The sequence below is a fragment of the Carcharodon carcharias genome, chromosome 28 (genome assembly GCF_017639515.1).
Source record: "Carcharodon carcharias isolate sCarCar2 chromosome 28, sCarCar2.pri, whole genome shotgun sequence".
NCBI lineage: Eukaryota > Metazoa > Chordata > Chondrichthyes > Lamniformes > Lamnidae > Carcharodon > Carcharodon carcharias.
Genome location: NC_054494.1, coordinates 38,302,828 through 38,330,200, shown reverse-complemented (window position 1 = coordinate 38,330,200; position 27,373 = coordinate 38,302,828). Strand labels below are relative to the sequence as shown.

The 27,373-nt window shown below is 43.5% G+C and overlaps 2 protein-coding genes across 9 annotated transcripts in view; one reads left to right on the top strand and one right to left on the bottom strand.

Annotated features, from left to right (window-relative positions):
* Positions 1-7,125, top strand: part of ndst2a (N-deacetylase/N-sulfotransferase (heparan glucosaminyl) 2a) — a 565,725-nt gene extending 558,600 nt beyond the window's left edge. For all 5 annotated transcript variants that reach the window (XM_041176609.1, XM_041176606.1, XM_041176608.1 and 2 more), the window contains 4 exons: positions 86-256; positions 2,414-2,523; positions 4,757-4,859; positions 5,648-7,125. In XM_041176609.1, the coding sequence (XP_041032543.1) occupies positions 86-256; positions 2,414-2,523; positions 4,757-4,859; positions 5,648-5,773 (510 nt within the window). In that variant the 3' untranslated portion in view covers positions 5,774-7,125. The remainder of the gene's footprint in view (positions 1-85; positions 257-2,413; positions 2,524-4,756; positions 4,860-5,647) is intronic.
* Positions 6,982-27,373, bottom strand: part of zswim8 (zinc finger, SWIM-type containing 8) — a 194,740-nt gene continuing 174,348 nt past the window's right edge. For all 4 annotated transcript variants that reach the window (XM_041176604.1, XM_041176603.1, XM_041176602.1 and 1 more), the window contains 8 exons: positions 25,987-26,276; positions 23,893-24,116; positions 21,576-22,073; positions 19,174-19,351; positions 15,774-15,947; positions 12,461-12,583; positions 10,600-10,778; positions 6,982-8,053 (listed from right to left, as the gene is read on the bottom strand). In XM_041176604.1, the coding sequence (XP_041032538.1) occupies positions 7,847-8,053; positions 10,600-10,778; positions 12,461-12,583; positions 15,774-15,947; positions 19,174-19,351; positions 21,576-22,073; positions 23,893-24,116; positions 25,987-26,276 (1,873 nt within the window). In that variant the 3' untranslated portion in view covers positions 6,982-7,846. The remainder of the gene's footprint in view (positions 8,054-10,599; positions 10,779-12,460; positions 12,584-15,773; positions 15,948-19,173; positions 19,352-21,575; positions 22,074-23,892; positions 24,117-25,986; positions 26,277-27,373) is intronic.

Sequence of the window (27,373 nt, the reverse complement as noted above, 5' to 3'; positions counted from 1 at the left end):
CTTGCTTAAACAAAAGGCTATTAGTTGCTGTCTCTCAGTAGCAGCCAATACCTCGCAGAATGTTGACCTGTTGGTTTTTCCACAGCACCAGAGAGCACACCATGACTCTGCAGCCCTGAACTACACCTTCTATCAGGTGATCACAGCAGGACTAGATTCCCCGAGAGATCTTCGTATTCTGAAGAACCGCTGCCTGGTTCCCGGCTGGTATGCTACCCACATTGAACGGTGGCTAACTTACTATCAACCCTCTCAGGTACGACTTGCTTCCATTGTCATCCTTAGGTGTTGGCTGTGGCTCTGTGGGTAGCGCTCTTGCCTCTGGAGTCAGAAGGCTGTGGGTTCAAATCTCACCCCAGAAACCAGTACAAAATCTGGGCTGACACTCCAGTGCAGTACTGAGGGAATGCTACACTGCCAGCGGTGCTATCTTTCAGATCAAATGTTAAACTGATGCCCTGTCTGCCCCCCTCAGGTGGGCATAAAAGATCTTCATGGCACCATTTGAAAAAGAGCAGCGGCATTCTCCCCGGTGCCCTGGCCAATAATTATCTCTCCATTAACACAAAATCTAGGCTGAGACTTCAATGCAATCCTGAAGGAGTGCTGCACTGTTGGAGGTACCAGTATAGTATGATATACAGGGAAACATTTTGGAAAGCTTGTGTGGTTACTTAATCAAAAGTAGGAGGTGCAAAAGAGCCTTCGCTTTCCCACTACCCCTAAATAATTGAAAAAAATTGAAAAATTGAGAAAACAGTGATGACAGCAAAAGAAAAGTAGTAAAAGAGTGATCCCATATTCCCAAGAGGGACAGAGACAGAATTACAACACCAGAGAACCCTGATCCCCAACCCACCATCAAGTGAGACCTGCCCTTTCTGAACGTAGAGTTGATGAATTTGCATTATATTCTTAGCTGACGGCCTCTAACTGCCCTCCACTGTTGTTCCTTAGATCTGAGTCATAACAAGTGATGAATAAGTCAGAAAATAAAGATTTGTTCTACTGTTAGATGTGATTTCTGTCTTGAACAGCACTTGCTGAATAATCCTGAGTGTGCTAATAACTACACTAATAACTAATTTAAGATATTCAGTTGAGCTTGTAACTTGGCTCATTAATATTTGCTGGAAGCAACATACATTCATACGCAGAGCCTCATCCTCTGCAAATAACAGGAATATGTTCAAGCCTTGCACCTTTTTTGAATTACCTGGAAGCTTGGGGCGCCTATAGTTCCCTGTTGCTTTCTCCATGGCAACACCTCAGCTAATCAGAGCCAACTTGCCAACCAGTAATATAAATTGTTGTGATCATTTGAAATTTGGCATTCTTGCATTTGTCTTGTTAAGTACAAGACAGAAAGCTTCAGTGACATGTCTCTCTTTTCAGCAACATTAAAGACTTGTTAGGCTCAACAGCTCGAGTACTTTTCTAACCCACTAAGCACTTGGACATTTTTGTTCTCAGAACAAAGGAAAGGAATGAGAAAGGCGACCTTCTCAAATTCTCCAATTCAAGCTCCCGCTTTAAAAGCAAATATTTTTAGTGCTCAAATTTGTGATCTGATTGTTCCCCTATTTTCCCCATCCCCGAAAGCCACAAGTTTGTACCAACTAATTTTTCTTACTTTTCTCTTTTTTTTAAAAAAAGGGAAAGGCTGAGGTGTGAGCTGATCAAAGTCTTCAAAATGGTGAAGAGGTTTGATAGGATGGATCTGGTTATGTCTTCACTTGTGGAGGAGACCAAAGCTAGGGGGAGAGGGGGGCATAAATATTAAGATGGTGGTGACGTGTTACAGTTTGCTCAGGGAGTTCGAGTTGCCCTGACAACAGACACTTTTACATGCACATTGTTGTCTGGAGCTATGGATAGTGATGCTAGGGGCTCCAACGCTCTTTCCATCATATGGCCGGCTAGGAATCTCTCCCACTCGTATCCGCCTGCTGGATTTTCAGGTTGATACGCAACCTGTTTGGCTGCGATATGAACACACCTTCCTTGGCCGTCGAGTCCTGGGGTGGGACTCGAACCCGGAACCTCTAGCTCAGAGGCAGAGGTGGTGCCACAGGACCTCCAGTCCAATATAAGACAGGCACCACTAAGGGATTTCAGGAGAAACTCCTTTACACAAGAGAGTGATGAGAATGTGGAACTCGCTACCATGGGGAGTGGTTGAGGTGAATGGCATCGATGCTTTGAAGGGGGAAGCTAGATGAAAACATTGGGGAGAAAGGTTATGCTGATGGGTTGTGATGAGGTAATGTGGGAGGAGTCTTGTGGAGGACACCAAGGAGCAATTGGGCTGAATGGCCTGTTTCTGTGCTGTAAATTCTATGTAATTCCACAGATCTATGTGAAACTTCCTTCTGGTTGACATTTAAAAGGCTTCTTTCTTCTTCCCTTGTAGTTTCTCGTTGTCAATGGCTTACAGTTACGCAACAACCCTGTGGCTGTCATGGAGAGTGTGCAGAAATTCCTTGGTGTTGCCCCTCACTTCAACTACACTCAGGCTCTAATGTATGTATTTCCATCAATTCCTTTTCCATCTGTTGGAAGAGTAACTCATGGCTTCTGTGTCTTTTTCCTTTGTGCCTCCTGTTCTGCAGATCAACATAAAATGATAAGAAATGGGAGCCTTTCGGCCCATCGAGCCTGCTCCGCCATTCAATAAGATCATGACTGATCCGATTGAGGCCCAGACTCCACAATCCTGCCTGTCTCCCCCATAACCCTCGACTCCCTTGTTGGTCAAAAAAATCTGTCTAACTCAGCCTTGAATCTATTCAATGACCTGGCTTTCAATGCTCTCTGGAAGAGAATTCCAAATCCTAACGATCCTCTGAGAGAAGAAATTCCTCTTCATCTCCATCGTTAATGGAGGGCCCCTTATTGTGAAACCAAGTCCCCTAGATCTAGATTCTCCCATGAAAGAAAACCTCCTCCCAGCTTCTACCCTGCGACCCTGCCCCCGCCCCCATTCTTCTAAACTCCAATGGGTGTAGGCTCAACCTTTCCTCATAAGACAACGCCTTCATCCCAGGAATCAGTCGAGTGAACCTTCTCTGAACTGCTTCCAATGTAAGTATATCCCTCCTTAAGTAAGGAGACCAAAACTGTACCCAGTGCTCCAGATGTGATCTCACCAAAACGCTGTGTGGTTGATTGGCTCAGTTGACAACATTTTGCCTTGGAGTCAAAAAGTTCAAGCCCCATCACCGAGTCTTGAACACATAATCCAGGCTGACACTTCAACAGTGGCACCAAGGGAGTGTTGCACTGTTGGAGGTGCCTTTTAGATGTGATGCTGAACCAAGGCTGTGTCTGCCCTCTCAGCTGGATGTAAATATACCATAGAACCATGTTGAAAAAGTGGAGGTGATTTCTCCCTGGTGTGCCGATCAGTTGTCAATCCCTCAACCAACATCACTAGAACAGATTAACTGCCCATGATCACATTACTGTGTGTGGGAGCTTGTAGTGCTTCCTACAACAGTGATTGCAGTTCAAAAGTAGCTCACTGGCTGTAATGTGCTTTGAGACATCCGGAGATTGTAAAATGCACAATACAAATGATAGTCAATGATTTGTAACTTTACTGATAGAGATGAAATATGTTTAGTTCCTCCAGGGTTGCAGTTGGTTCTGCACATCACAGCTCAGGAAGGATATATTGGGATTTGGGTTCTGCAGTGTAGATACTGGAGCTGGAAAATCCAAGGGCATGTTACATGGACTGAGCTTGTATTCCCCCATCGTTACAGGGACAGTCTAACTGTGGTGTTTAAGATGATTAAGGGTTTGATGGGGTCAATAGAAATGATTTTTCTGAGGGGGCAAGTCCAGAACAAGGTGGGTGTAACCTTGAGATTTGAGCTAGGCTGTTCAAGGGTGATGTCAGGGAGCGCTTCTTCATACAAAAGGTACTGGAAATCTGGAACTTTCTCCCCAAAAACCTGTTGAACCTGATTTGGTGGGAAGTGGGGGCTGGGGTGGATTTCAACTGAAAATTTCAAAACTGAGATTGATAGATTTTTGTTCGGCAAAACTATTAAGGGATATGGAACCAATGCAGGTAGATAGAGTTGAGATACAGGTCAGCCTTGATCCAATTGAATAGGATTCCTGAAGGGCTGAATGGTCTACTCCTGTTCCTGTAGGAGTTTTATGAAATTCCTGGAAGCAAAATTGAGGGAAATGGCTATATTATCCTGCCACATGTCTTCTATTTTGAATGATCTGTATATTCCACTTCACCCAGGTTAGCTCTTTTAGTGAATTTAGTAAGGTATAACCTGCAACACTAAGTTCGGGGCTGCCTGAAATACTTCACTTTCATAACAGAGTGGTTTCCACCTGTGCATTCTGTACACCTTTTCCATCGCTATGTATTTTAAAATCTGTGTGGTGCTTTACTGCGAGGCTGCATTAACACAAGATATGAAATGGCACTGCAAAGCACAAACTCATTCGTTCCACAGTCACCTTGGGCAGATTATCTTCACAAAGCAAGTTCTTCTTTAAAGGGAGATTGATTGACTTTCTTTGTTGTCCAGTGAAGTCTGATGTCGGGGTGTGATGCAAGGGGAACTATGTAGGTGTTTCTTTGGATGGCTGGGCCTTATTTTTGACTATCTTGTGAAGCCATGGTGCTGTAAGAATGTAATCTGCAGTAACCAGGTGTTAGATTGTATTTTTTCAGTGCATTTTGTGGTACAAATCCAGCTTCTAAACTGCTCCCTGTCCCTATCAGGTACGACGACAACAAGAATTTCTGGTGTCAGATGGTGGAAGGTGGCAAGTCAAAGTGTTTAGGCAAAAGTAAAGGAAGAAAATATCCAGAGATGGATTCATCGGTGAGTGTATCCTGCTCCCACCCAGCAGAAAATCGTCTCTTCTGCGTTGTCATTTGTGGAGAAAAAAGTGCAGATAGAATCTTGGAATTGGATTCCTAAAGCCCGAAATCAAAAAACAGAACCACACAGCATTGGGCCCAGCTTCTCCTTGTTTGCAGATCCATTCATGCCTCCCAGCTGCAAATACATACAGGTGTCCTTGGCCAGTTACTCCTGTAGTGTTCAATTGTTCTGTGTTTGATTATGAAAGGCTTGTAACAGATCTGTGCTCACTGTGCTTGATTGGTTGGGCATTGACTCAGAGTTAAGTAGACATAAGCTATCTGGCTACTTCATGCTTCAGCCCAAAAACTCTGTGAATAAAGTTCCTGCACACAGTATCATCTCTGCCTTGCTCTGAGGAAAATCCAATATATAAAACATACAACAGCCCCCCTTCTGCACCTCCATCAGTGGCAGAGTTCTCAATCATCTGGGTCCCATCTCGAGGACACACTCTTCCTTGTGAGCTCACTGCCCATCACTTCAGCCTAACTTTCCTGCTCGCTGGCTGATGGTACTTTATTGAACACCTTGCAATGCTTTAACCACATTAAAGGGGCTAAGTAAACCCCAGCTACTTGGTGTCTAGTGGTGATGGGAATTTAACTAGACAGTTGAAGTTAAATTTTCCGAGATATGCAGCCAACGTGGTTCTGTCTTATCCTTTAAGCTTTTGTCTAGTTAAGAGAAGAGAAAGACTGGGAGACCCCACAAACTAACATTTGGCTTTTGTTTTTGTTTCCTAGTCCCGGACATTCCTGACCAATTACTTCAGGGAGCACAACATTGAACTATCAAAACAGCTAAACAAATTGGGACAGTCACTGCCCAGTTGGCTGAGGGAGGAACTACAACATAGCAGCTGGAGTTGAAGAGTGAGGGGTCTGGTCAGTTTTGCCATCACTCTTAGGACACTTTCATGCCCACTGACCTCTCTTCCATTTTATCAACTCATGTGACACAAGCAGCATGTTCAAGGAGGCAATGGAGTTTGACACAATTCTAGGTTCCTGAAGACAAATTTGCAAAGGCTTGACACATCAACTTAAAAAGATTCGAGTCAGCTTTGCTGGAACCAGGAGCACTCTGGGATGTCACTCTGGTGAGCGATGGAATCATTGTTCGTGACAGCCTCGGACTTCCCCCAATACTGGAAACTTTCAAGAACCTGCCCCTAATCCTTGTGGTGTTGAAGTGTATCCCTCAAGTGTCAAACTGTGGAATGATCGTTACATCAGCTGCTTTTACAATGGTAGTGTCCTGTCCACTAAACATTGACATTGTTGGGATTAGTTTATGCCCTTCACCGTGTTAACAACACTGCTCTACTCCAGGTACTAATCATGTGCGTACCAATTAATTACTTAATGTGTACATAATTTCCCTGAGGCAATAATTTTCAGCTGCAATGCAGAGAAATGGGCATGAGTATCACAGCAGAACAGGGCCTGTTCCTCAGATAGTTACCTCAAATTGTTTCACGACGCCCCGCTTTGAATAGTCCCTGTAAGTCATTGAAAAATGGCATTGAAAAATGTGCAACTTTAGTTTTTAAAAAAAAAAAATCAGTGTTGGTGTGAAAAATGTCACCTTGGTTACAGGTGGGCTGTTAAAAGTTCCTTACAGTTGCTACATTTTAAAAGGCAACCACACGGTTTTTAAATGGGCTAAGGTGAGGATTTCAGCTTCCGTTGGTCTGGGAGGAGAAAGCGCAGAAAGCCCCTTTTATCTTTGACTCTTCCGCCTCACAGTACGTTTCACCTATTGTGTCATTCACATTGAATGATGTTATTGGAGAATTTTACTCTCAACAGGCTGAACATATTTTCTGCAATGCAACATCCAGTGGATTGAGCGCTTTTTTTTGGTGTAAATTTTGTGGTTGATGTGATGTACTTTGCAAGGCCTTAAAACTCTCTCCACAATAGCTGGGCAAAAACTATGATGTACAAAAATGATCCAGCCAGCCTAACAATCTGACAGGTTCCTGGAATTCCTCCCTCAACTGTGAAGTAAAGCAAAAATCGGCAAGATAAATTTATCTTCCTTAACTTCAGTAACTGCAATCTAAGCATCTCCATTCCAAAACCAAGCATTTAATATAGGGCCTTTACAAGCAGAGTACTGCATTTTTTTTGTGTACTTTAATCAAAAATAATTGTGTATGTATTCAACACAGCACAGAATGGTTGGATAATAAAGTTTTTTTTTGTTGTCAACAAAACTACCCACACAAAACATTCATGCAAGTTTCCTAGCACAGACAGCATCAGGACTACCTGTGTGGCCTTTACAGGGAGAAAAAAAGGATGTGGACCAAAACTTAAGAACAGATTTGTAAAATATTAACATTACAGGAAGAAGACACACAGGGTGGGTCAGTGCAGAAATCTACATAAGCTGATTTGTAACACTGAAAAATGTGTCAAAGCTTTAACTATCCCAGTGGCACTGGAATCTGAATATATAATTCTTTTAAACAATTGAAAACTTTTTTAAGTATGAAAAAACATTAATATTGAAGAAACAAAGGCAAAAAAAAAGAGAAATTCAGATAAATAAAAACCACAGTCTATTGAGGGTGGCTGCTGTAGATGGGCCTCTCCTGCTCGAGCAGTCCATTTACCCAGTCACACTTGCAGCACACATTTCTTTATAAACACACAGTTAAAGACATGTACATGAATAATAACTACCTCATAGAAAAGTTTTTTTTGTGTGTGGGGAGGAAGGGTTGTGGATTGATGGAAGAAAGGGGTTGCTCTTGAAATCTGGCAGTAATTCACAAGACCAACAACTAAAAAAAAACTATTGTGGCTTTCTGACATTTAAAACCTTAGTTTAAAGGAGGAATGTAGCAGTAAAGAGTACAGGAAGAGTGGTTTAAAAAGGGGAAAGGGGAGGGTGGGTAATATTAAACCTAAATCTGCACAAACCAACGGACATCAAGGAGAAAAGGTTGCCATTTCCAATGAGATTCTTTGCCACAAGTCCTTAGTTTGACCCTTTGCACGTTTTAAATTCTGAAGTATTTCGTTGAACTGCATCATTCCGACAGGTGTTAAGCAGAAGGCACTGCGTGCACTACGGATGATGTTTACAAAATCATCGTAATCTGCTGGCGCGATGTGGTACAATCTGTACTGGATGCACTGTGGAGAGAGGAGACAGGCAGGAGTTTTTGGAAAAATCCACAGGCAAACACATACTGGAAAGCAACATATACCCTAAAACGTGCAGGCGGCAGCCATCTTGCCGAGAGTGAGCTATCCAATTAGTCTCACTATTGCCCTTCAAAGTTTTCCCTTCCAAACACTTAACCAATTCCCTTTTGCAAGTTACTATGGAATCTGCTTCCGCCATCCTCTGCATTCCAGATTGTAACGGGCTGCGTAAAACAATTCCTGCTCATCTCCCCTCTGGTTCTTTTGCAAATTAACTTAAATGTGTCCTCTGAACTATCAGGTATACAATTAAAATAATCAGTCCTTTTAGTTATTAAAAATACTGATTATCCTAGAATTGTATTAAGAGTAGACTGTATTGGCTCTAAAGCTAAAGAAAATATAAGATCGAGATTAGGACATTCAGCCCTTGCAATATACTCCTATTCAATAATCATGGATCTGCTACCTTAACTTCACCCTCCCTGCCCTGTATAGTACAAACATAGTCTTCAACAAACCATTGCTCACCTGTACAATTCATATTGGGGGAGCTACTGGCAAAAGAACAAGTAAAATGGCATCTTATAGGAACAATATCCAAATAAGATAGATTCCTTTTTGAGAGAATTTTACTTAGACTTTCCCCATAAGCACTGAAAGTATAACAAAGGATCTGCTAATTCACCATAAGCACTGGTTGCAGTAACAGAACTAGTCAAGCTCCAGTTAAATGGCATGAGAATTCAGAGACTTTCTGGAGCTCATGTGTATAAAACCAGTCTGGTACTGCCTCAAGTACAGGAACAGCACCACACGGGCAGAATTTCAATTTCTGTGCAATCTCAGCTGCTTACATTATCTACAAATCTGCCAGTTTTTGCAAATCCATATAAGTGGACCCAATTTGTCACACTTTGTTGATAACACCCTATCTGTTAAAGAACCTCTGATTCAACAAGCATTGCAATGGAATAACCTGGTAGCTCCATGATATGCTTTAAGACCACGTCTGTGCACACATATCTGCAAAACCGTCTGCTGTCACATTTTTGTCAGACTTTTATGTCAGTTTTTTTCTATTAATGACTGTGCCCACATTTATAATGGGGACTGCCTCTGTAAACTGGCCACGCTGTACATACACTGGTCTGCCGGTGGTGAAGATGTGGAGTCTCAGCTTCGCAGTCGGGACTACAGAAAAGCTCCCAGCGCCCTAAGCAACTCTGCTGTCCGATCTCCCTAACAATTTCAACATTTTTATACAGTCACAAGAATCAGAAGCAAGCTGGCCCACCAATCAATACTGTCATGGCTGATCTGATTGTGGCCTTAACATCTCTCTTCTGCCTGTGGTCCCCACCCACAGCCTCCACTGCTCCCTGGGAGTAAATTCAAGACTAACAAACCCTCTGAGAGAAGCAATCCATCCTCATCCCCATCTCAAATGAGACACCCCTCATTCTGAAACTGTACCCCCTAGTTCTAGATTCCCCACAAGGGGCAACACCATCTCCACATCTACCCTGTCAAGCCCCCTCGGGATTTTATATGTTTCAATAAGATCATCTCTCAATTCTTTTAAACTACAATAAGGTTAGGCCCTAACTGCTCAACCTTTCCTCATAAGACAATCCTCCTATCCCAGGAATCAACCTAGTAAATGTTCTCTGCACTCCTTGCAATACAAGTATATCCTTCCTTAAGTAAGGAGACCAAAATTGTATAGTCCTCTAGTTGTAGGACAATGGATCTAAGCCATAATGCTCAATTGGAGGTCTGGTGCAGACATGATGGGCAGAATGGCCTCCTTCTGTGCCATTAAAATTCTGTGATTCTCACCAATGCCTTGTACAGCCGTAGCAAGAAATCCCTACTTTTATACTCCATCCCCTTGCTAATTAACTACAAATAATAGAAAGTTCCAGTACTAAATAAAAATTAAGACTTTAAAGTAGTGATTGCTCATCGTGGTCCAAAGAAACATAATCCCACTTAATCTACTTTTTATTCCCTCATGAGGTGTGAGCGTCACTGGCTAGGCCAGCATTTACTGCCCATCCCTAATAGTCCTCGAGAAACAGGTGGTGAGCCGCCTTCTTGAACTGCTGCTCCCCACCCATAACAGGGAGTTCAGGATTTTGACGCACCAACAATGAAGGAACGGCGATATATTTCCAAGTCAGGATGGTGTGCGGCTTGGAGGGGTACCTGCAGGTGGTGGTGTCCCCATGTGTCTGCTGCTCCTGTCCTGGGTGGTAGAGGTCAAGGGTTTGGAAGGTGCTGTTGAAGGAAGCTTGGCGAATTGCTACAGTGCGTCTTGTAGATGGTACACACTGCTGCCACTGTGTGTCAGTGCTGGAGGGAGTGAATGTTTAAGATGGTGGATGGGATGCCGATCAAGCAGGCTGCTTTGTCTTGGGCACTATCAGAAAACTACACTTAGCTTTAATGCCCCAGGTGCAAAATCACAGCAGTTTGCCAAGTAAAATATATATTTATACATGAAAGGTTACTCGTTTGGTTAGTTTTACCTGCATATATGCTTGCTGGCATCTCTGAACAAGCTGGTGGAACGCAGGGGTTCGAAGGTGGGCATGTACATGAGCAGGATTAAGGCGTTGTAGGGCCTCCATGATTATCTCCTGTAGTACAAACGGACTCAGTACTCCTTTGGCTGCACCCATGCAGAACTGATAGACATAGTTCACACCTGGTTTCACAAGAGACAAAAGAACATGCCTCAAGATTCTCAACTGGCAGCTCCGAGCACACACTGCTGTGGCAAAGGAAGGTTAAAATGATAGCCAGATGCCAATACTATCACAGCAATGTCCGTTAGCATTTTTACTAACTTAACTTTCCAATATTGTATACAATAAACTTAGTCAAGGGTATATAGCTAATCCATGGGATTTATCAAAAGAAATGTATTTTTGTTTAAAAAACTGTCATCTTTATTCAACACAATGGAAACTACAAGACAATGGGACATCAGCAGTGCAAATTCATCAGGTAAATCCTCCCATTTTCCTGTCGCTCCAGTGTTGTCAGTCCACCTTGCAGAACATGCAGTTAGAATCACCGCCCCAAAATTGTTTCTCAAGCTACTTTGTCACTGAGGAGTTTATTTTCTGCTGCTCCTTCCAAACCTGTCCGCATGTCCTTCTTGGAATCGTACAGCATAGGAGGCCATTCAGCCCATAATGCTTGTGCCGGCGCTTTGAAAAACCTTTTCAATTGGTCCCACTCCCCTGACTCTTTCCCCAGAACCCCCATAAATATCTCCTTTGCTGTTAAAGTCTGCCTAGGATCAGAATACGAGACGCTACACTTTTCCCACCCTGTGACAAAATCAGTAACCTCAGTGTTCGACGTTCCTGCGATGACAAGCTGAGCAACAAATTCACTGTGATGGGGTGGGGGGGGGGGTTAAGGGGGCAGGGCAGGAGGGTGGGGCAACAGGGGTGAACGGTACCCAGCCCACTAACCACAACGTCAGCCAGCTGAAGATGCCGAGACCTGAATGGAGAAGTTGAGGGGGGCTGTGGCCAAGCAACAGGCATGTGAATGGAAGTGAGTTGAATTGACCTAATAATGGTTTATACCTTAAGGGAGAGAAAACCCAACGTGTTGGTAACGGTGATGGTGTAGAGGGTCAGGCTGAAGACATTGAGAGTGATTCACAACCCTGCATAAACAGGCCTTCATAAAAACCATCACAGTCCCAACAAATCCTTCTAGCTGACGAATGAACAGAGCCATGCAATTAGTTTTAAATATAAGCTGAATATCAGAGTTGTCACTCAGTCTATTTATACCACTCAAAATCATTTAGATGACACAAAGTTATGCTAGTTTTTTTTTTAAACAATCCTATTTTCTATTGACACTAGATTAACTAGTCTGGGCCCAAGAATAATAATCAAATAATTTACACATTTGCCATAAACCGAGTCTGTTTGACCCAGTTGGTACTACTCATGCCTCAGTCATGAGATTGTGGATTCTGCTGCTGAGCACTTTATTAGGGTTGACATTTCAGAGCAAAACTGAGTGGAGTGCTGCTCTGTCACAGGCGTCCTCTTTCAGACGAGACATTAAACATCTTAAGGCTGATGGTAAGTAGCTGAGACACTTGCCTTCTCATATGTATGGAAAGGTTTCCTTGCCCATATATTTTTTATAACAGGGAGAAGGATGTTCTCCTTGGGTGGTCAGTATCCAACCCCAAAACTGGCAAAACTGATTAACTGGCCATTCATTTCATTGCACCTAATGGGTTAATTTTAACTTTGTGCTTTTGTACCTGGAGCCTCAGGCCCTGCAGTCGCTTGTGCATTTTCCAAATTACAGCACGTGTCCCATCGCATTTGTTTCAAACATTTTCCTTACCCAACCGTGTTGCTAAACCTAACAACCATTTCACATCCTCTGTGTAAGGTGGACTCCTCGAGAAGTAATTGTTTGGGTGATCATTGTGAGCTCGTCTACCAAGCATTTCCAAAGCCAGCATTCCTGTAAAGGACAAACGCAGCTTCAAAACCAGCATCGCACAAGAAAATGGTTTTCCTCTACATTAGAGAAAAACTTTGAAATGGTGACTGTGTGAAAAGCACAAGCGAAAAGAGGAATGAGTTCACAACAAGAAAAAATTGCATTTATACAGTCTCTTCACAATCACTGGAAATCTCAACGGGCGTTGCAGCCAATGAAGTACTTTTGAATCCTAGTCACCTTTGTGATGTAGGAAACAAAGCAGCCAATTTGCGCAGCTCAAGCTCCCACAAACATCATTGTGACCACCACCACTTCCGTCTGTTCCTATGACGCTGATTGTGAATTTGCTATCCCAGGGGTTGTGAATGCTCTGATCGTTGGATACATTTAACGCTGGGGTAGATAAGATTTTTGGTCTCTTAGGGAATCAAGGAATGTGGGGAGCGGGTTGAAAAGTGAGGCTGAAACCCAAGAGCGGCCACGATCATACTGAATGGCTCGATGGACCGGATGGTCTGCTCCTGCTCTCATTTCGTGTGTTCTTGAGGGATAAATATTGGCCGGGGGTATCGTAAAATGGTTACAGTACAGAAAGAGCCATTCTGCCCATCTTCTCCCTGTCAGCTCTCTGCACGAACGAGTCCCACTCCCAAGCTCTTTCCCTGTAGCCTGGAAAATTTTCTTTGTACAGGTTCTTATCCAATTGCCTTTTGGAGTCTCCAGTTGTATCTGCCTCCACCACACTCTCAGGCAGTGCACTTCTGACAATAACCACTTGTTGTGTAAAAAAGATCTTCCTCGTTGCTGATGGTTCTTTTGCCCATTGCCTTAAATCTGTATCCTCTGATTCTGGACCCTTCCACCAACAGGAACAGTATCCTCATGACTTTGAGCACCTCTATCAAATCTCCTCTCCTCTCTAAAGAGAACAACTCCAGCTAATGGAATATATTTTTGATAACCGCATCTGTCTTCACTATAGAGGATATAAAAAACATTCCAGTAATAGCTGTAAATCAGGAGGTGGCGGGGAGAGGGGAACTTAGTTAAATTGAAGTACTGGGCGAACTGATGGAGCTGCGGGCTGACAAGTCTCTGGGTCCTGATGGACTTCATCCTCAGGTCTTAAAAGAGGTGGCTAATGAGGCAGTAGATGCGCTGTGTTAATTTTCCAAAATTCACTAGAGTCTGGAAAGGTTTCATCAGACTGAAAAGTAGCAAATATAACCCCTCTATTCAAGAAAGGAGGGAGATAGAAAACAGGAAACTATAGGCTAGTTAGCTTTATGCCTGTTGTGGGGAAGGTGTTAAGAGTCGATCATTAAAGAGGTTATAGCTGGGCACTTAGAGAAACTCAAGGTAATCAGGCAGAGTCAGCATGGTTTTGTGAAAGGGAAATCATGTTTAACAAATTTATTAGAGTTCTTTGAAGGAGTAACATGTGCTGTGGGTAAAGGGGAGTCTGTAGACGTGCTGTACTTGGATTTCCAGAAGGCATTTTATAAGGTGCCACATCAAAGGTTATTGTGGAAATTAAAAGCTCTGGAGTACAGGGTAGCATTTTAGCCTGGATATAGGATAGGCTACCTGGCAGAGAACAGAGTATGCATACATGGGTCTGTTGCCTGATTGGCAGCATGTGACTAGTGCAGTCCCGCAGTATTTAAACCAGATGGATTTTGATGCTGGGGCCTCAACTTTTTACAATTTACATCAATGACTTAGATGCTGAGAGCGAAGACACGGTAGCTAAATTTGCAGATGATACAAAGGAAAGTATGTTGTGAAGAAGACATAAGGTGTTTGCAGAGGGATATAGATGAGTTGAGTGAGTGGGCAAAAATCTGGCAGTTGGAGCATAATGTGGGAAAATATGAAGTTGTTCACTTTGACAGGAAGAATAAAAAAGCAGAGTATTACCTAAAAGGAGAACGACCGCAGAATTCCAAGATGCAGCGGGAACTAGGTGTTATTGTGCATGAGTCACAAAAGCTTAGTATGCAGGTACAGCATGTAATCAAGAAGACTAATTATTACGTGAGGAATTGAACATAAAAAGTAAGGATGTTGTGCTTCAGTTATATAGGACATTGGTGAGACTGCACCTCATTGTCCATAGTTTTGGTCTCCTTATTTAAGGATGGATGTAAATGTGTTGGAGGTGGATTGAAGGAGGTTTACTAGATTGATAGCTGGAAGAGCGGGTTGTCTCATGGACAGGCTGGGCTTGCTTCTACTGAAGTTTAGAAGACTGAGGGATGATGACTGAAGTAGATAAGATCCTGAATGGTGTTGACAAGGTGAATTTGGAAAGGATGTTTCCTCTGGTGGGTGAGACCAGCACTAGGGGGCACAGTTTTAAAATTAGAGCTCACACTTTTAGGACAGAGATGAGGAGAATTTTTCTCTCTCAGAAGGTTGTGTGACTTTGGAACCCTCTGCCTCAGAAGGCGGTGGAGGTGGGGTCACTGAATATTTTTAAGGCAGAGGGAGATAGATTCTTCTTAGGCAAGGGAATCTAAGGTTATCGGGGGTAAATGGGGATGCAAAACTCAAAATATAAACAGATCAGCCATGATCTTACTGAATGGCAGAACAGGCTCAAGGGGCCGAATAGCCTACTTCAGCTCCTATTTCGTATATTTGTATCCTTTGCACCATCTGAGCTTTGCAAAAAAAAAAGCAAACTCTTTCAGCTGTCAGTCAAAATAGTAATCCTTTTTAATTTTTCAACTTTTTCCCACTCTCCAGTCCAAGCACCTATCTTTGGCAAGCTTCAGGTAGGCAAAACCGTTTACAGATCTCTGCCATCCAAATATACATCAGCCTTTATCGCTAGGGGGGTGGAGTAAGGAAGTCTCACTACATTTATATAGGGCTTTGGTGTACTATTTTGGTGCCCTTATTTAAGGATAGATGTCCCTTAGAGGAAGTACAACAAAGGATCACCAGATTGATCCCTGAGATATGAGAGCTGTCCTATGAAGACAGGTTGACTGGTGACCTGGCCAAAATTTATCCCTCAATCAACACCATAAAATTGGACTATTCTTGCATTGCTGCCATATTTCCTACATTACAGCAGCCCCAACACTTCAAAAAGTAATTCATTGGCTGTAAAACACTTCTGGGATTTCTTGAGGTTGTGAAAGGCTCTGTAGAAATGCCAGTCTTCGTGTAATGTAGGATTATTTGAACGTGCACTTACCAACTCTGTAAGCTGAATGCAGGTAGTGCAGTCCCTGAGGACTGACAGGTTGAGAGTGCTGTTCATCTTCTGTAGGGAAGGTTGGGGCTACTATCGAGGGGCCTTGTGTTGTTAAGGTTGGCATTGATGCTCCTTGAACAGCCTGGAAAGTGGTTCCAGTCTGCACACTGGCAACTGGAGAGAGGGTCGGAGGGGAGAATAGAGAAACAGGCAATGTTAGCCATTATATTCAACATATAACCAGGTATAACTCTAAAGTAAGAAATTAAAACGGCAGTTGGATACAATGCAACACATTCATTCCTGAGTATTGTTGAAAAAAAGAGACATGCTGTTGAAGCTTTTCGTCTTGCACTCATCACAACAGATTTGCAGGAATACCAAATCTCAAAGGCAACAACAATTTACACTGCATGAGCAGAGGGTGCTGATTGGTTGGCAAGTGGACTTTTAAGTGGAAGAGGCATTTCCATGGAGAATACACAAGGGAACAGTTATCTGCCAAGCATTTTTTTGAAATTCAAACCAGGCAGGTCGACTCTAATTAGTCAAGGCATTGACATGGGGAATGAACCAGGGAATGGCTGTCCCCCATGCTTTTGTTTAGTTGAGAAAGATGCAATGGGTGGATATGTTCTTTCTATCTGGAAAGGACAGGGCCCTGTGTGTGAATATATGTAGTTTCTAGCCACACTGTGATTGTCGGTGTAATTCTTAGCACAATCAGGATTGTTTACTAAGTGTTGTCCAATCCAGAACTTCAACAGCTAGTCTCTTTTCTAAACAATACATTTCTCACTTTTATTAGTTTAGCTCTTCACAAAGATTATAAATAGCATTTAGCATTGGAGTAACTAAAAATCCTGATGAGCCATTCAATGTCCTACCCTCTCCAAGCAGTTGTTAGATGTGATCAGATCTCAGCTCTAAGAATAATGCCTTTAGGCGCCTTTGGCAAATTGCATCCAAAATGCACTGGATTAGATTAGGCTTCAGATTTCTGCGAAAATGCATTTGCATAATTACAAGGCAAAATCTTCACTGAACCAGTGCAAAGGGGCAGCGTAATAGAATGTAGCTGTTTTTGTTCCATGAGAAAGCATTCCAGTGGTGCTAACCTGATGTGGTTTTATTAACAGTTGAAAATGGGTTTATCACCAAAAAATAAAACATTTTTAATGAAGCTGTCTGGCTGTTGAGCTATGAGTAACCTGACAAAAAAAAATCACTGGAAAAAACCCAACTGAACTGCTTAATAGTTTGATTAGTGTGCACTTTGCTTAGTAAATCAAGTGTTTTTTTGATATGGAGGAAGTTTTTACAGCATGTGTTATACTGCCTAAAAGAATTGAGCATAATTTGAAGGGCCTTCCTGGCCTATCATAATCTGTAGGTTCACGCAGTTCCAACCTGGGAGTGTGGCCGGTTATGTAGATAATTCAGGTAAACTGAATCATGCAAAAGAGATGATTTAAAGATGAGATTAGGACTGAGATGAGGGTGAACTTCTTCACTCAGAGGGTGGTGAACCTGTGGAATTCTTTACCACAGAGGCTGTGGAGGCCAAGTCACTGAATATATTTAAGGAGGAAATAGATTTCTGGACTCTAAAGGCATCAAGGGGTTTAGGGAGAGAGCGGGGCTACAGCAGTGAAATAGAGGATCAACCGTCATCACATTAAATGGTAGAGCAGGCTCGAAGGGCTGAATGACCGGCTCCTGCTCCTATTTTCTACGTTTCTATCACAGAATACACAAACACAAATTGTTTTTGGGGTTAGTGCACAGTTAAACCTCCCTGATCACTTGCGGGTGTTTGTCCAATTTCATCTTATTGTGCTGATCAAAGTGAACCCCAAGTGACCATGGAACACACTTCACAGGCGCCAATTCCCAATTTTCTTTTCAAGACAATGATCATTGTCCAGCTCAGTAACATCGCTGACGCCAGGCAGTATGATGTCTTTAGTTCAATCTAAGGGTTAATACAGAGTTATAACTGCGGCTCGTTGAACTGCAATAGTGCAACTTAGGGCAAGAGGTTTTCACAGCCAATTCTCCATCTAATTGGAATGCTCTCACTGCTTTCGAATCCTTGTTAAAATTTAATAAGTAGTACAGTACAAATAAAACAGACACATTGATTTTGTAGGACTCAGAATAATGGTGAAGTGGTATTTAGAGAGATCTGCCTACAGCGATCTTAATAATTAAGCCCTGGTCTTGGGTCAGATGGATTATTTGAAATGTCAGAATGCAGCTGCCTATACTGGATATTGGGAGCGCCTCTGCTATACTAAAATAAAATTTGAAGCCAAGACACATGAGAAATTAGGATCGGTGACCAAAAGTTTGGCCAAAAAAAAGAGTTCATTGGATCAGACTCCATAATTCGCAATGCCTGATGTTAGCTGCTTAAATGGGAAGTATGTTGCTGTACTGACAGCCAGTTCATCCAACAAGATAGTGAGCCACACAAGCAAGGGATTGATGCCTGGCCTGAGCTCAGCAGCTCATCTCAGCCAGAGTGGCAGTGGTGAAGCTACCAACTGGTCCTGGTCCGGTGGGGGGGGGGCAGGGGATAATAAATCAGCCAGCATCCAAATTAGCAGGCGTTATTTAGCAATCCCTACTGGACATCGGAGAGAGGCAGGAACAGGATAACTAGTGATGCTCTTTGTAGGCAAGGGTCACAATAGAATAAAGGCCAACTGGGTAAGGCAACCAGGGCATTGTCTTCAGAAGCAGGAGGGAAAAATCAGTGAAAACGACCAAGAATAAAAGAAACACAAACTACTTGAACCGAAGGGTAACACGAAAGCAAAATACTACAGATGCCGGAAATCTGAAATAAAAACAAGATGCTGGAAATATTTACAAGGTCAGACATTCTCTATGGGGAGTGAAACAAAGTCAATGTTTCAGCAAGAGTTTACACTTATTTAGTTCGATTTTTTCAATTGCTGCAATCACAGAGCTAAATGGAGACAATTTCTAAATAACAGCGTTTTCTTAAGCTATTAAAATTTATCAGCTGCAAATCTTTATAAACTTCCCCTCTGCCTGGTCTTAGCCCAGGTATTGTGAGAGATTTACACACTGAAAACTGCTTCATTGATGACTATTCCACAATCAGGCATCAGAGGGAGTACTTGTCATAGGAGGAGATACGTTAACGTGTGCTTTGTTACTCTGCTCCCCACAGCTATTTGCACTGATGAACATTCACTCACTTAAGCCCAACGCAAAGGTGAGCAGGGACAGGGGAATGGGGGTGTGTGTATGTGGGGGAACCAGAGTGTGCAGCTGTATTCACTACCACATGGGCACACGTTTTAAAGCACTATTCTAAAAGTTACTACATATCTACCTCCGTTAACAATTGAAAGAACTCACATACCTGCTACAGTCGATGCCAGGGGCAGGCTCGGATCGGATTGGTAGGGATGCACTGCCATTGGTGTCATAGGGGGCACAGGAACCCCTGCGAAGGTCACTGGTGGAGCAGCCATGGCTGGATGGGTGGTGGTTGCAACTGTATAAGGGTACTGAGCTCCAATGAATGCCGGGTGCATACCCTAAACAGATTACAGACCAGTAAATAATTGCACATCCTACTTCTGTTGCCTTCAGTTTATTACTAGCAAGTTTTCAGTCTGATTAGTAATGTGCCATGGCTCCAACTGTCCAATGTCTCAATACGCATAATCTTTGGAATTTACTTATTTCAATCAAGATCATGAGATAGACCCAGAAAAGAGTCACGCAACTCTCAGTTTGTTGAAACAGTTGAACCCTCTCTGTCCCTGCCAAGCAAACAACTCCTTCTGAAATGTGTCCCTGGCTTTCTTCCTCCACCAATCAATCCAAAACTCTGTTTAGCTAAAGTTTGCTTAAATAACTTCCTGACATCAGCCCAAATGTTTGGGTTTAACTCACTTGAGCATTTGCATCACCCCCATGAAGCAGCGTAATGATCAGATGACACAAGAAATATCAGGTAAATAGGACTTTATTTTTGAACCACAGCAATGATGTTGGAGGAGGGAGCAACAAGGCCAGCACAAAACTGCTTCTTCTTCGAAAAGTCCACCCAAACAGCCAAAAAAGGCTTTTCATTTCATTTCTCCCTCAGTGTTGCACTGGAGTGTCCACCCAGATCCTGGCCAGGAATGGGGTGTGAGCACAAAACACTTACGGACATACAGGAAATGGTTGCCAACTGAACCAAGCTATCTTTACCACCCATATCGGAAGCAATTTATACACCAAGGTGTAGAGTTTCTGCCTTGGGTGCATTTGGCAAAAGGGAGGAAAATTGTGCCCAAAATTGCGCCTGTTACAGAAAGTGCTCTTTCCCCTTAATGTCTGTCCATTTACCCATTGACCAAGTGCAACATTTGCCAACAGCCAGTGCAACTGGGACAGCATTTTAAAATGTAACTTTAAAAAATCAATTTAAAGAATATTCCATGATATATTTGAGTGGTAAGTAGGTACAGTTTGATTAATATAGCTGAGAATGGGTATTTCACAAAACAAAAGCAGCACTTTGAATATCAAGTATAGTGGAAAACCCAGTTTTAAATGACTTTTTTTATAAAACATACAGAACCATTTGCTAGTGACGTAGTCTGTCTTCGAGTATTTTTTTTTAAACTGCATTCAAAATGTGGGCTACTTAGGGGGAAAAACATGTAGAAAGAGCGTAGAGGTGGGCTGGTTCAGCCTTGACGGGGAGGGTGCTGGGGCACATGCAACAGACTAGAGGACACGGAGATATTTCACACAAGACGCGGGTAACATTTAGCTGCATTTCCATTCTCATGAATGTAAAAGGTATCCGAGGCGTAATTTTTCTATGGATTAGTCAACTGCATTCATTCATGTTGCAATCGGCTTGGGGGTTTTAAACATTGCTATTTTGCATGTCCTTGTACCTAAAGGAAACTCCCAATGGGGATGAACTCATTCTGAACATACGGCCTGTTTCTGAAGGTGGGGTTAGCTTCTAGTGCAAATGATTGTGGAAATTACAGTTGGGCTGATCATAATCTGCACTTAAAATTGTCCAAACCTTTGCACAGGCAAAGCTCAGCAAATACTCCAGCCTAAATCTTTCCGTTTCGTTTCAGTCTGCTCCCTCTCGCTTTCCCATCAAGCTCAATACTCAAAAGACTTGGGATGTTGCAGACAGTGTAGGCTGACTTCACATGTGGAAAGGAGAATTATTTTAATGACAGTTGCCTCCGCCTCAAAACTAAACATTGGCAAAATGTTGCTTTGCCGAGGAAGTGAAAGAACTGCAGCATTAGCAATGTCCAGCAACAAGTTCCCCATACGGAGCAGAGACACTTATCGGAGAGGGCACCGAACAAACAGAAATTGGAGCAGAATGGGAGATGACACACAGCGCAAAGAGAGGGCAGATTTGCGGAGGCAAAGATTAGGCAAACTAAGTGGGCGGAGGCTAGTTAGGGAGAGAATTACGTAGAAAGAGTAGAGACAAACTGGTTCAGCCTCAAGGTTACATGCAGAATGGAGAGGGCGGCAAGACACGTGCAATAGACCAGAGAATGTGGAGATATTTAACTGCATCTCCATTCCCATGAATGTAAAAGATATCAGAGGCGTAATTTCTTTATGGCTTATTCAGCACAGGGCACGATTTCAAACAAATGCATTGATGATACAATCCACTTGGGGGTTTTGATATTGCTGTTCCAAATCTTATTATCAGTGCATTTACACAGAACTCCCCCTCCCTAACCCTTTGAAACGACTGGTACTGTATTGAAGTACCTGAGGATAGGCAGCTCCAGCAACAGGAAAAATTGCAGGCCGAGGGACATGTTGTATCGGATGTCCAAGATAGGCAGCGTTACAGACAGATGGTATATGAGTTTGGATTGTAGTGTAGGGATGTGTCATGGCCGGGCTGGTTGGGAAGACCTGTCCGTGGGGATGTGCGATTGCTGTCCCGGCTATGGTGTGCTGTTGGTACATGGTGGATCCGACAGTGATGACCGGCACCACGGCAGTTGCCGTCACCGTGGCCGCCACCGTCACTGTGGCTGAGCCGTCGGTTAATGGCGAGTGTTCCGTGGCTGCCCGGCCTGCCTCGTGGGATCCACGGCCGCCGATTGCCAACATCTCCCGTTGTTGCTGCAAGCCGCCAGCTGTTTGCTCATAAAGCCAGTACCACTGATGGGCGACCTCGAAGAGCACCTCGGGGTAAACACCACCGCCTTTGGCAGCTTCCTCCACTGCCATGCAAGCCTTCTCCAACATGGTGTTATCCTAGACAGTAATAACATCACAATAGAATATGTAGAGCACAGAAACAGGCCATTCAGCCCAAACAGGGCTGTCCATTCAGACTGAAAATTTAAATAAGCTTCTCTCTCTCGCACGCACACAAACCAACATCTCAGCCCAGCTGTGGAATGGATACGTCGCTCACACTCATGTTTACGTTGCCATAATACTACAAGAGCTAGTTAAGGACGGTCAGCTGCTGATGAAGGATCTCTTAACCATCTGTGAAAAGGATCTCGGGTGCAATGTATCAGTGGCTCAAAAATACAATGGACGTGTGATTGGAATTCAGAAGAACGAGAGGTGGTCTTATTGAAATGTTTAACATTCTGAGCGGACTTGACAGGGTTGATGTTGAGGGGGTGTTTCCCCTTGTGGGGCACAGTTTAAAAAAAATAAGGGGTCTCCCATTTAAGACGGAGATGAGGAGGAATCCATTCTCTCAGCGGGTCACTCGTGTTTGGAATTCTCTTCCCCACAAAACAGTGGTCATTGAATATATTCAAGGCTGAGTTAGACAGATTTTTGATCGACAAGGGAGTTAAGGGTTATGGGGGACAGACAGGAAAGTGGAGTTAAGGCCATCATCAGATCAGCCATGATCTCATTGAATGGCAAGCAGGCTCAAGGGGCTGAATGGCCTACTCCTGCTCCTATTATGATCTCATGGCAACAATGGTTCCAGTTAGGTTTCAGAGTTACATTTACTGCCTTTGGAAAAAATGCGGGATAAAGTGCACGGAATTGCAAAGAAGCTGAAAGCTGAGTGAGTGAGTTTTTATTTACTGATTCATGGGATGTGAGCATCACTAGAGAGGCCAGCATTTATTGCCCATTCCTAATTGCACTCAAGTTGGTGCTGGAGAGGACGGTGTGGGGATGGAGGAGGGAATGAAGGGGTGAAGAGGAAGAGGGGAGGGCACAGGGAGTCGGGGAGGAGGAAGGCAGCAGGGAGAAGAGGAAGAAAACCTAAAAAAATATATAAACAAAGCCCCGTGCCTCTTAGAAATGGCTCAAATATGAAATGAATTGCTTTGATGTGCAAGGACAGCATTAAGATCCAACAGTCAACTATGAGTTACACTGTTTTTAGTGATGCCAGTTGAAGGAGGATTGTTGAATGGGATCCCAGAAGAGTTCTCTGCTCTTCTGTGAATGGTACCTTGGGATCTTTGACACCTGCCTGATCCACAAGAGCAGGCAGATGGGGCTTTGGTTTAACTGCTAATTCAAAAAGGTGGCACCTCTCACAATGCAGCAATCCCTTAGGTCTGTCCTTCGAGTGAAAGCCCAGAGATCGTGGCAGATCCTCCGGTACAAGGCTTGAACAGGCAACCTTTCAACCCGGAAGAAATAGGAGCTACCAAGTAAACTAAGCCAAGGCGCACAACATCCATCACTGCAATTGTGTCTACACTCAACATCCACACAAACACACAACATCCATCACTGCAATCGTGTCTACACTCAACATCCACACAAACACACAACATCCATCACTGCAATCGTGTCTACACTCAACATCCACACAAACACACAACATCCATCACTGCAATCGTGTCTACACTCAACATCCACACAAACACACAACATCCATCACTGCAATCGTGTCTACACTCAACATCCACACAAACACACAACATCCATCACTGCAATCGTGTCTACGCTCAACATCCACACAAACACACAACATCCATCACTGCAATCGTGTCTACACTCATCTTATTATGATAAGTAATTATACCATAGACTTAATTGGAGTAAAATCAACAGTCTTGTCAGTGTAGTGGGCTAAACATACTTGTTCCTTGCATTGAACCAATGCTCTCTGGATCTCGTTAGGGTTCAGAGCGTGGGCGTGGGGTAGACAGCTCAAAGCCAACTCCGCTGCAGCTCGCACCATGTTGGGATCCCTTGCACGTGATGCACGATCTGCTAAAGATGCCACTTCCGGGGGGGTGAGGTGACCATCCCAACATTCCACCAAAATGTTCAGTGCTGCACTACCAATTTCCATCGCCTGGCCTATTGCATTTGAAGAGATTCAAAAGCAATTATTAACACCGCAGAAAACTAAAATGGTCATTTAAAAAAAAAGAATGGGGAGGGGGGTAAAGAAAAATCTGACATGGCTTAGTTGCCTTGACTACGGGTTGAATGTTATAGGGTTGGGGGGGGGTGGGGGATGAGGGCATGGAGTCGACCCGCTCCAGGGCAAGCTAAATGGGGGCAATATGGGACTTCCGCCCCTCACTAAGGAGAAAGTCCCACCCTCAGGATCTGCCAGCCAATCCAATTGTCCAGGAGCTCCATCAGTCCCAGCAGCGCCAAGAGCACATTAGTGGGCACTGCCGGGACTGCAACGAGGAAGCAGAAGACAGTCCAGCGGATCCCCGGAAACAGCTAAGTCCAGGGCTTTGGGCAGGGAGGGTTTGGGCAGGTTAGGGAGGTGGATGGGAGGGTAGGGGCGGTGGGTTTAAGACAGCAGGCAGGTAAGAAGAAAAGGGGAGGGGGGTTCTATCTTTGGTGGTGGGTGGGGGTGGGTGGGGGGGGCGGGCTTCACCACGCTCTGAAAAGGGCAACCCCTGAAGATAGAAGCCCCCCTTTCTTCCCACCCTCTGAAGAATTATTTATTTTTTTTAAAAGAAAAATCAGCCTCCCCACTCCCACCCGAATGCCCAACCATGGTGTGGGCAGCATATTATCAGGGTCAACTAGCTTGGTAACAAGCATAATTGACCCTTGATTATCTACTTGATTCCTGCACCTGCCCACCCCCAATATTATGGGGTCGAGCTTGGGGGTGTGAGGGAAAGTTGGGCACTTGCCCTATTTTATGTGCCCTCCCCCCCCCCCAACAAAAACATGCCCCACAAGAGTATGTAAAATTCAGCCCCATGAGTCTAATTGAGAACCACAATGTCAACATACTGTGTTAGTGTGCACATCAATGACCAACAGCACCAGTGCATTCATTGGCAGCTGGATCAATTTGCAGGCACCGGCACTAAGCTACTTTTTACGCCTCGCAGCAAAGGAGCAGATCTGAAAGCCACTCATAAAACAGCCGCATTGATAGAAGGACCAGAGGAAATATGATTACCCCAAACAAATACTGCAGAATTCGGCCTTAGAATGGTCTTGTGCTGTGTTTGGGCCAACCTCCACTTCATCTTTTAACACAAACTATAAATGTTACCACTTCCTTGGAGGGAACTCCATCACTCTGGTACTTTGCCATTCAGAAGGTTAGTGATCAGGTGGATAATCAGGTGCCTTTTCAGTACCTAGTCCAGCATCCCCATCTCTTCAACTGAAAGCCAGAGAGATGCTGGGTAGGAGCCACTGAGTGACAGCGCATCAGCTTTTAACCTTCAACCTTGGGAAATTCCAAGATTGTGACCAAGTTGGAAAAATATAACTTGAAAAACTACAGGAGAACACAGATTATTGTTGATAGAATTCATAACAATTCAAAGATTTAAGTATTGCTAAAAAAAAAAGGTAACATACTGTTGAAGCTGTTCAACTTGCACTCATCAGGACAAACACAAGAATACAAAATTTCAAAGGGAGCAACAATTTATACAGGAGAAAAGAGTGCTGATTGGTTGGTAAATCGACTCTGATTGGTCAAGGCATTGCCATGGAGAATGGACCAGGGACCTATTACTCCCCCATGCTTTTGTTTAATTCAAAAAAGGCACGATGCCTGGACATGTTCCTTTTGCCTGCAGAGCAAAGGTTCGACACAGTGGACAGATATACAACAAGAACATCCTCCGTGCTCAGAGAAACCACAGTCATGATGCGGCCGGTTAACTCCAAGAGCTGAACATTACACAAGGGCCGGACATTAATTTGTTGTCACCAAGGTGTTTTTTTTTCCTCAAACCTGTAATCCAGGAGACATGGGAAGAGTAGGTTCTCGAGAGCCAGTTTGGCGACACAAAATTGTGCAATCCCAGTGCGTACAGCCCAATTTCAAATGCACAGAGATGGAGGTTGCGATGGGGACCCTGGTGTCCTCCACTGGCTGAAGGGTGGGTAAAAATGGATGTGCTGCTGTTGCCTCCTGCTTTAATAAGGACAGTCTTTGCAAGCTCAAAGTAAAAATGGGCAGCTGCTTCAGATGGCTGGTTGGGTACATGGGGAGCATGGCATTCCGGACGTCTGCCTTTGTATCTAGAAGAGAAACAAACCAAAAACAATCACATTCAGCACATCCAAGACAAGCTTAGATATAACTCAATTAATGTTGTTCTACTGCGTGTAGTGTTACTAGATGGTTAAATGCAGGTATTTGTGGGTAAATAATAATTAATTGTAAATAATGTAATTAATATCTATTCAATCATGGATGATCTGCATCTCAACCCCATCCACCCACCTTGGTCATGTAACCCTTAATACCCTTGCTTAATAAAAATCTATCAAACTGCCACTTGGCTGTACAAACTCTGAGTATTACTGAAACAAGAGAGACATGCTGTTCAAGCTTTTCGTCTTGCACTCATCAGGACCGATGCAAGAATGCCAAATTTCAAAGGGAACAAAAATTTATGCTGCTCTGAGAAAAGGGTGTTGATTGGTTGGCAAGCAGACCTGATTGGTCAACACACTGCCATCGAGAATGCACCAGGGAACTATTGTTCCCCCCTTGCTTTTGTTTTATGCATTAGGCTCAATTAGGAGGGGCCAACATCTTTAGGATGGCAGGTAGGTTTGATGAGCAAAACTGCCTTTGGTTCCAAGCTTTTGATATCAACAGGATAGAGACAAATTAGTAAATCCATTTGGTCCATCTTAGTTCATCCATCCATTCACCTGACAGCTTCCCTTAACCACACCCGCCCCCACCCAGTCAGTCACAGCATCCAACTGTTTCCTAAACCAGTTTTTGGTCCATGACATTATCCAAGAGTTCATCCCATACATTGATCACTTTGAGTGATGAACTTCCTTTCTCACATTAAGTTTAGGCGATTATAAAAGTAGTAATGTCTACTTTCACAGGCAATTGAAGCATTGTTCTGGATCTACCTCGTATTTATCTAATCCCAGGATCACCTGCCAGTGGCCTCTTTCAAGCTAAGCAGTCTAGGTATTTCCTCTTAAGTTTATTACCCTTGCGAGAGGTAAAACTGCCCCTTTTACTCTATATCAGCAAAAGCTTGCATTTATATAGCATCTTTAACACAGTAAAACTTCCCAAGGTGCTTCACAGGAGCATTATCAGATAAAGATTGACACTGAAGAACATAAGGAAACTTCAAACACAA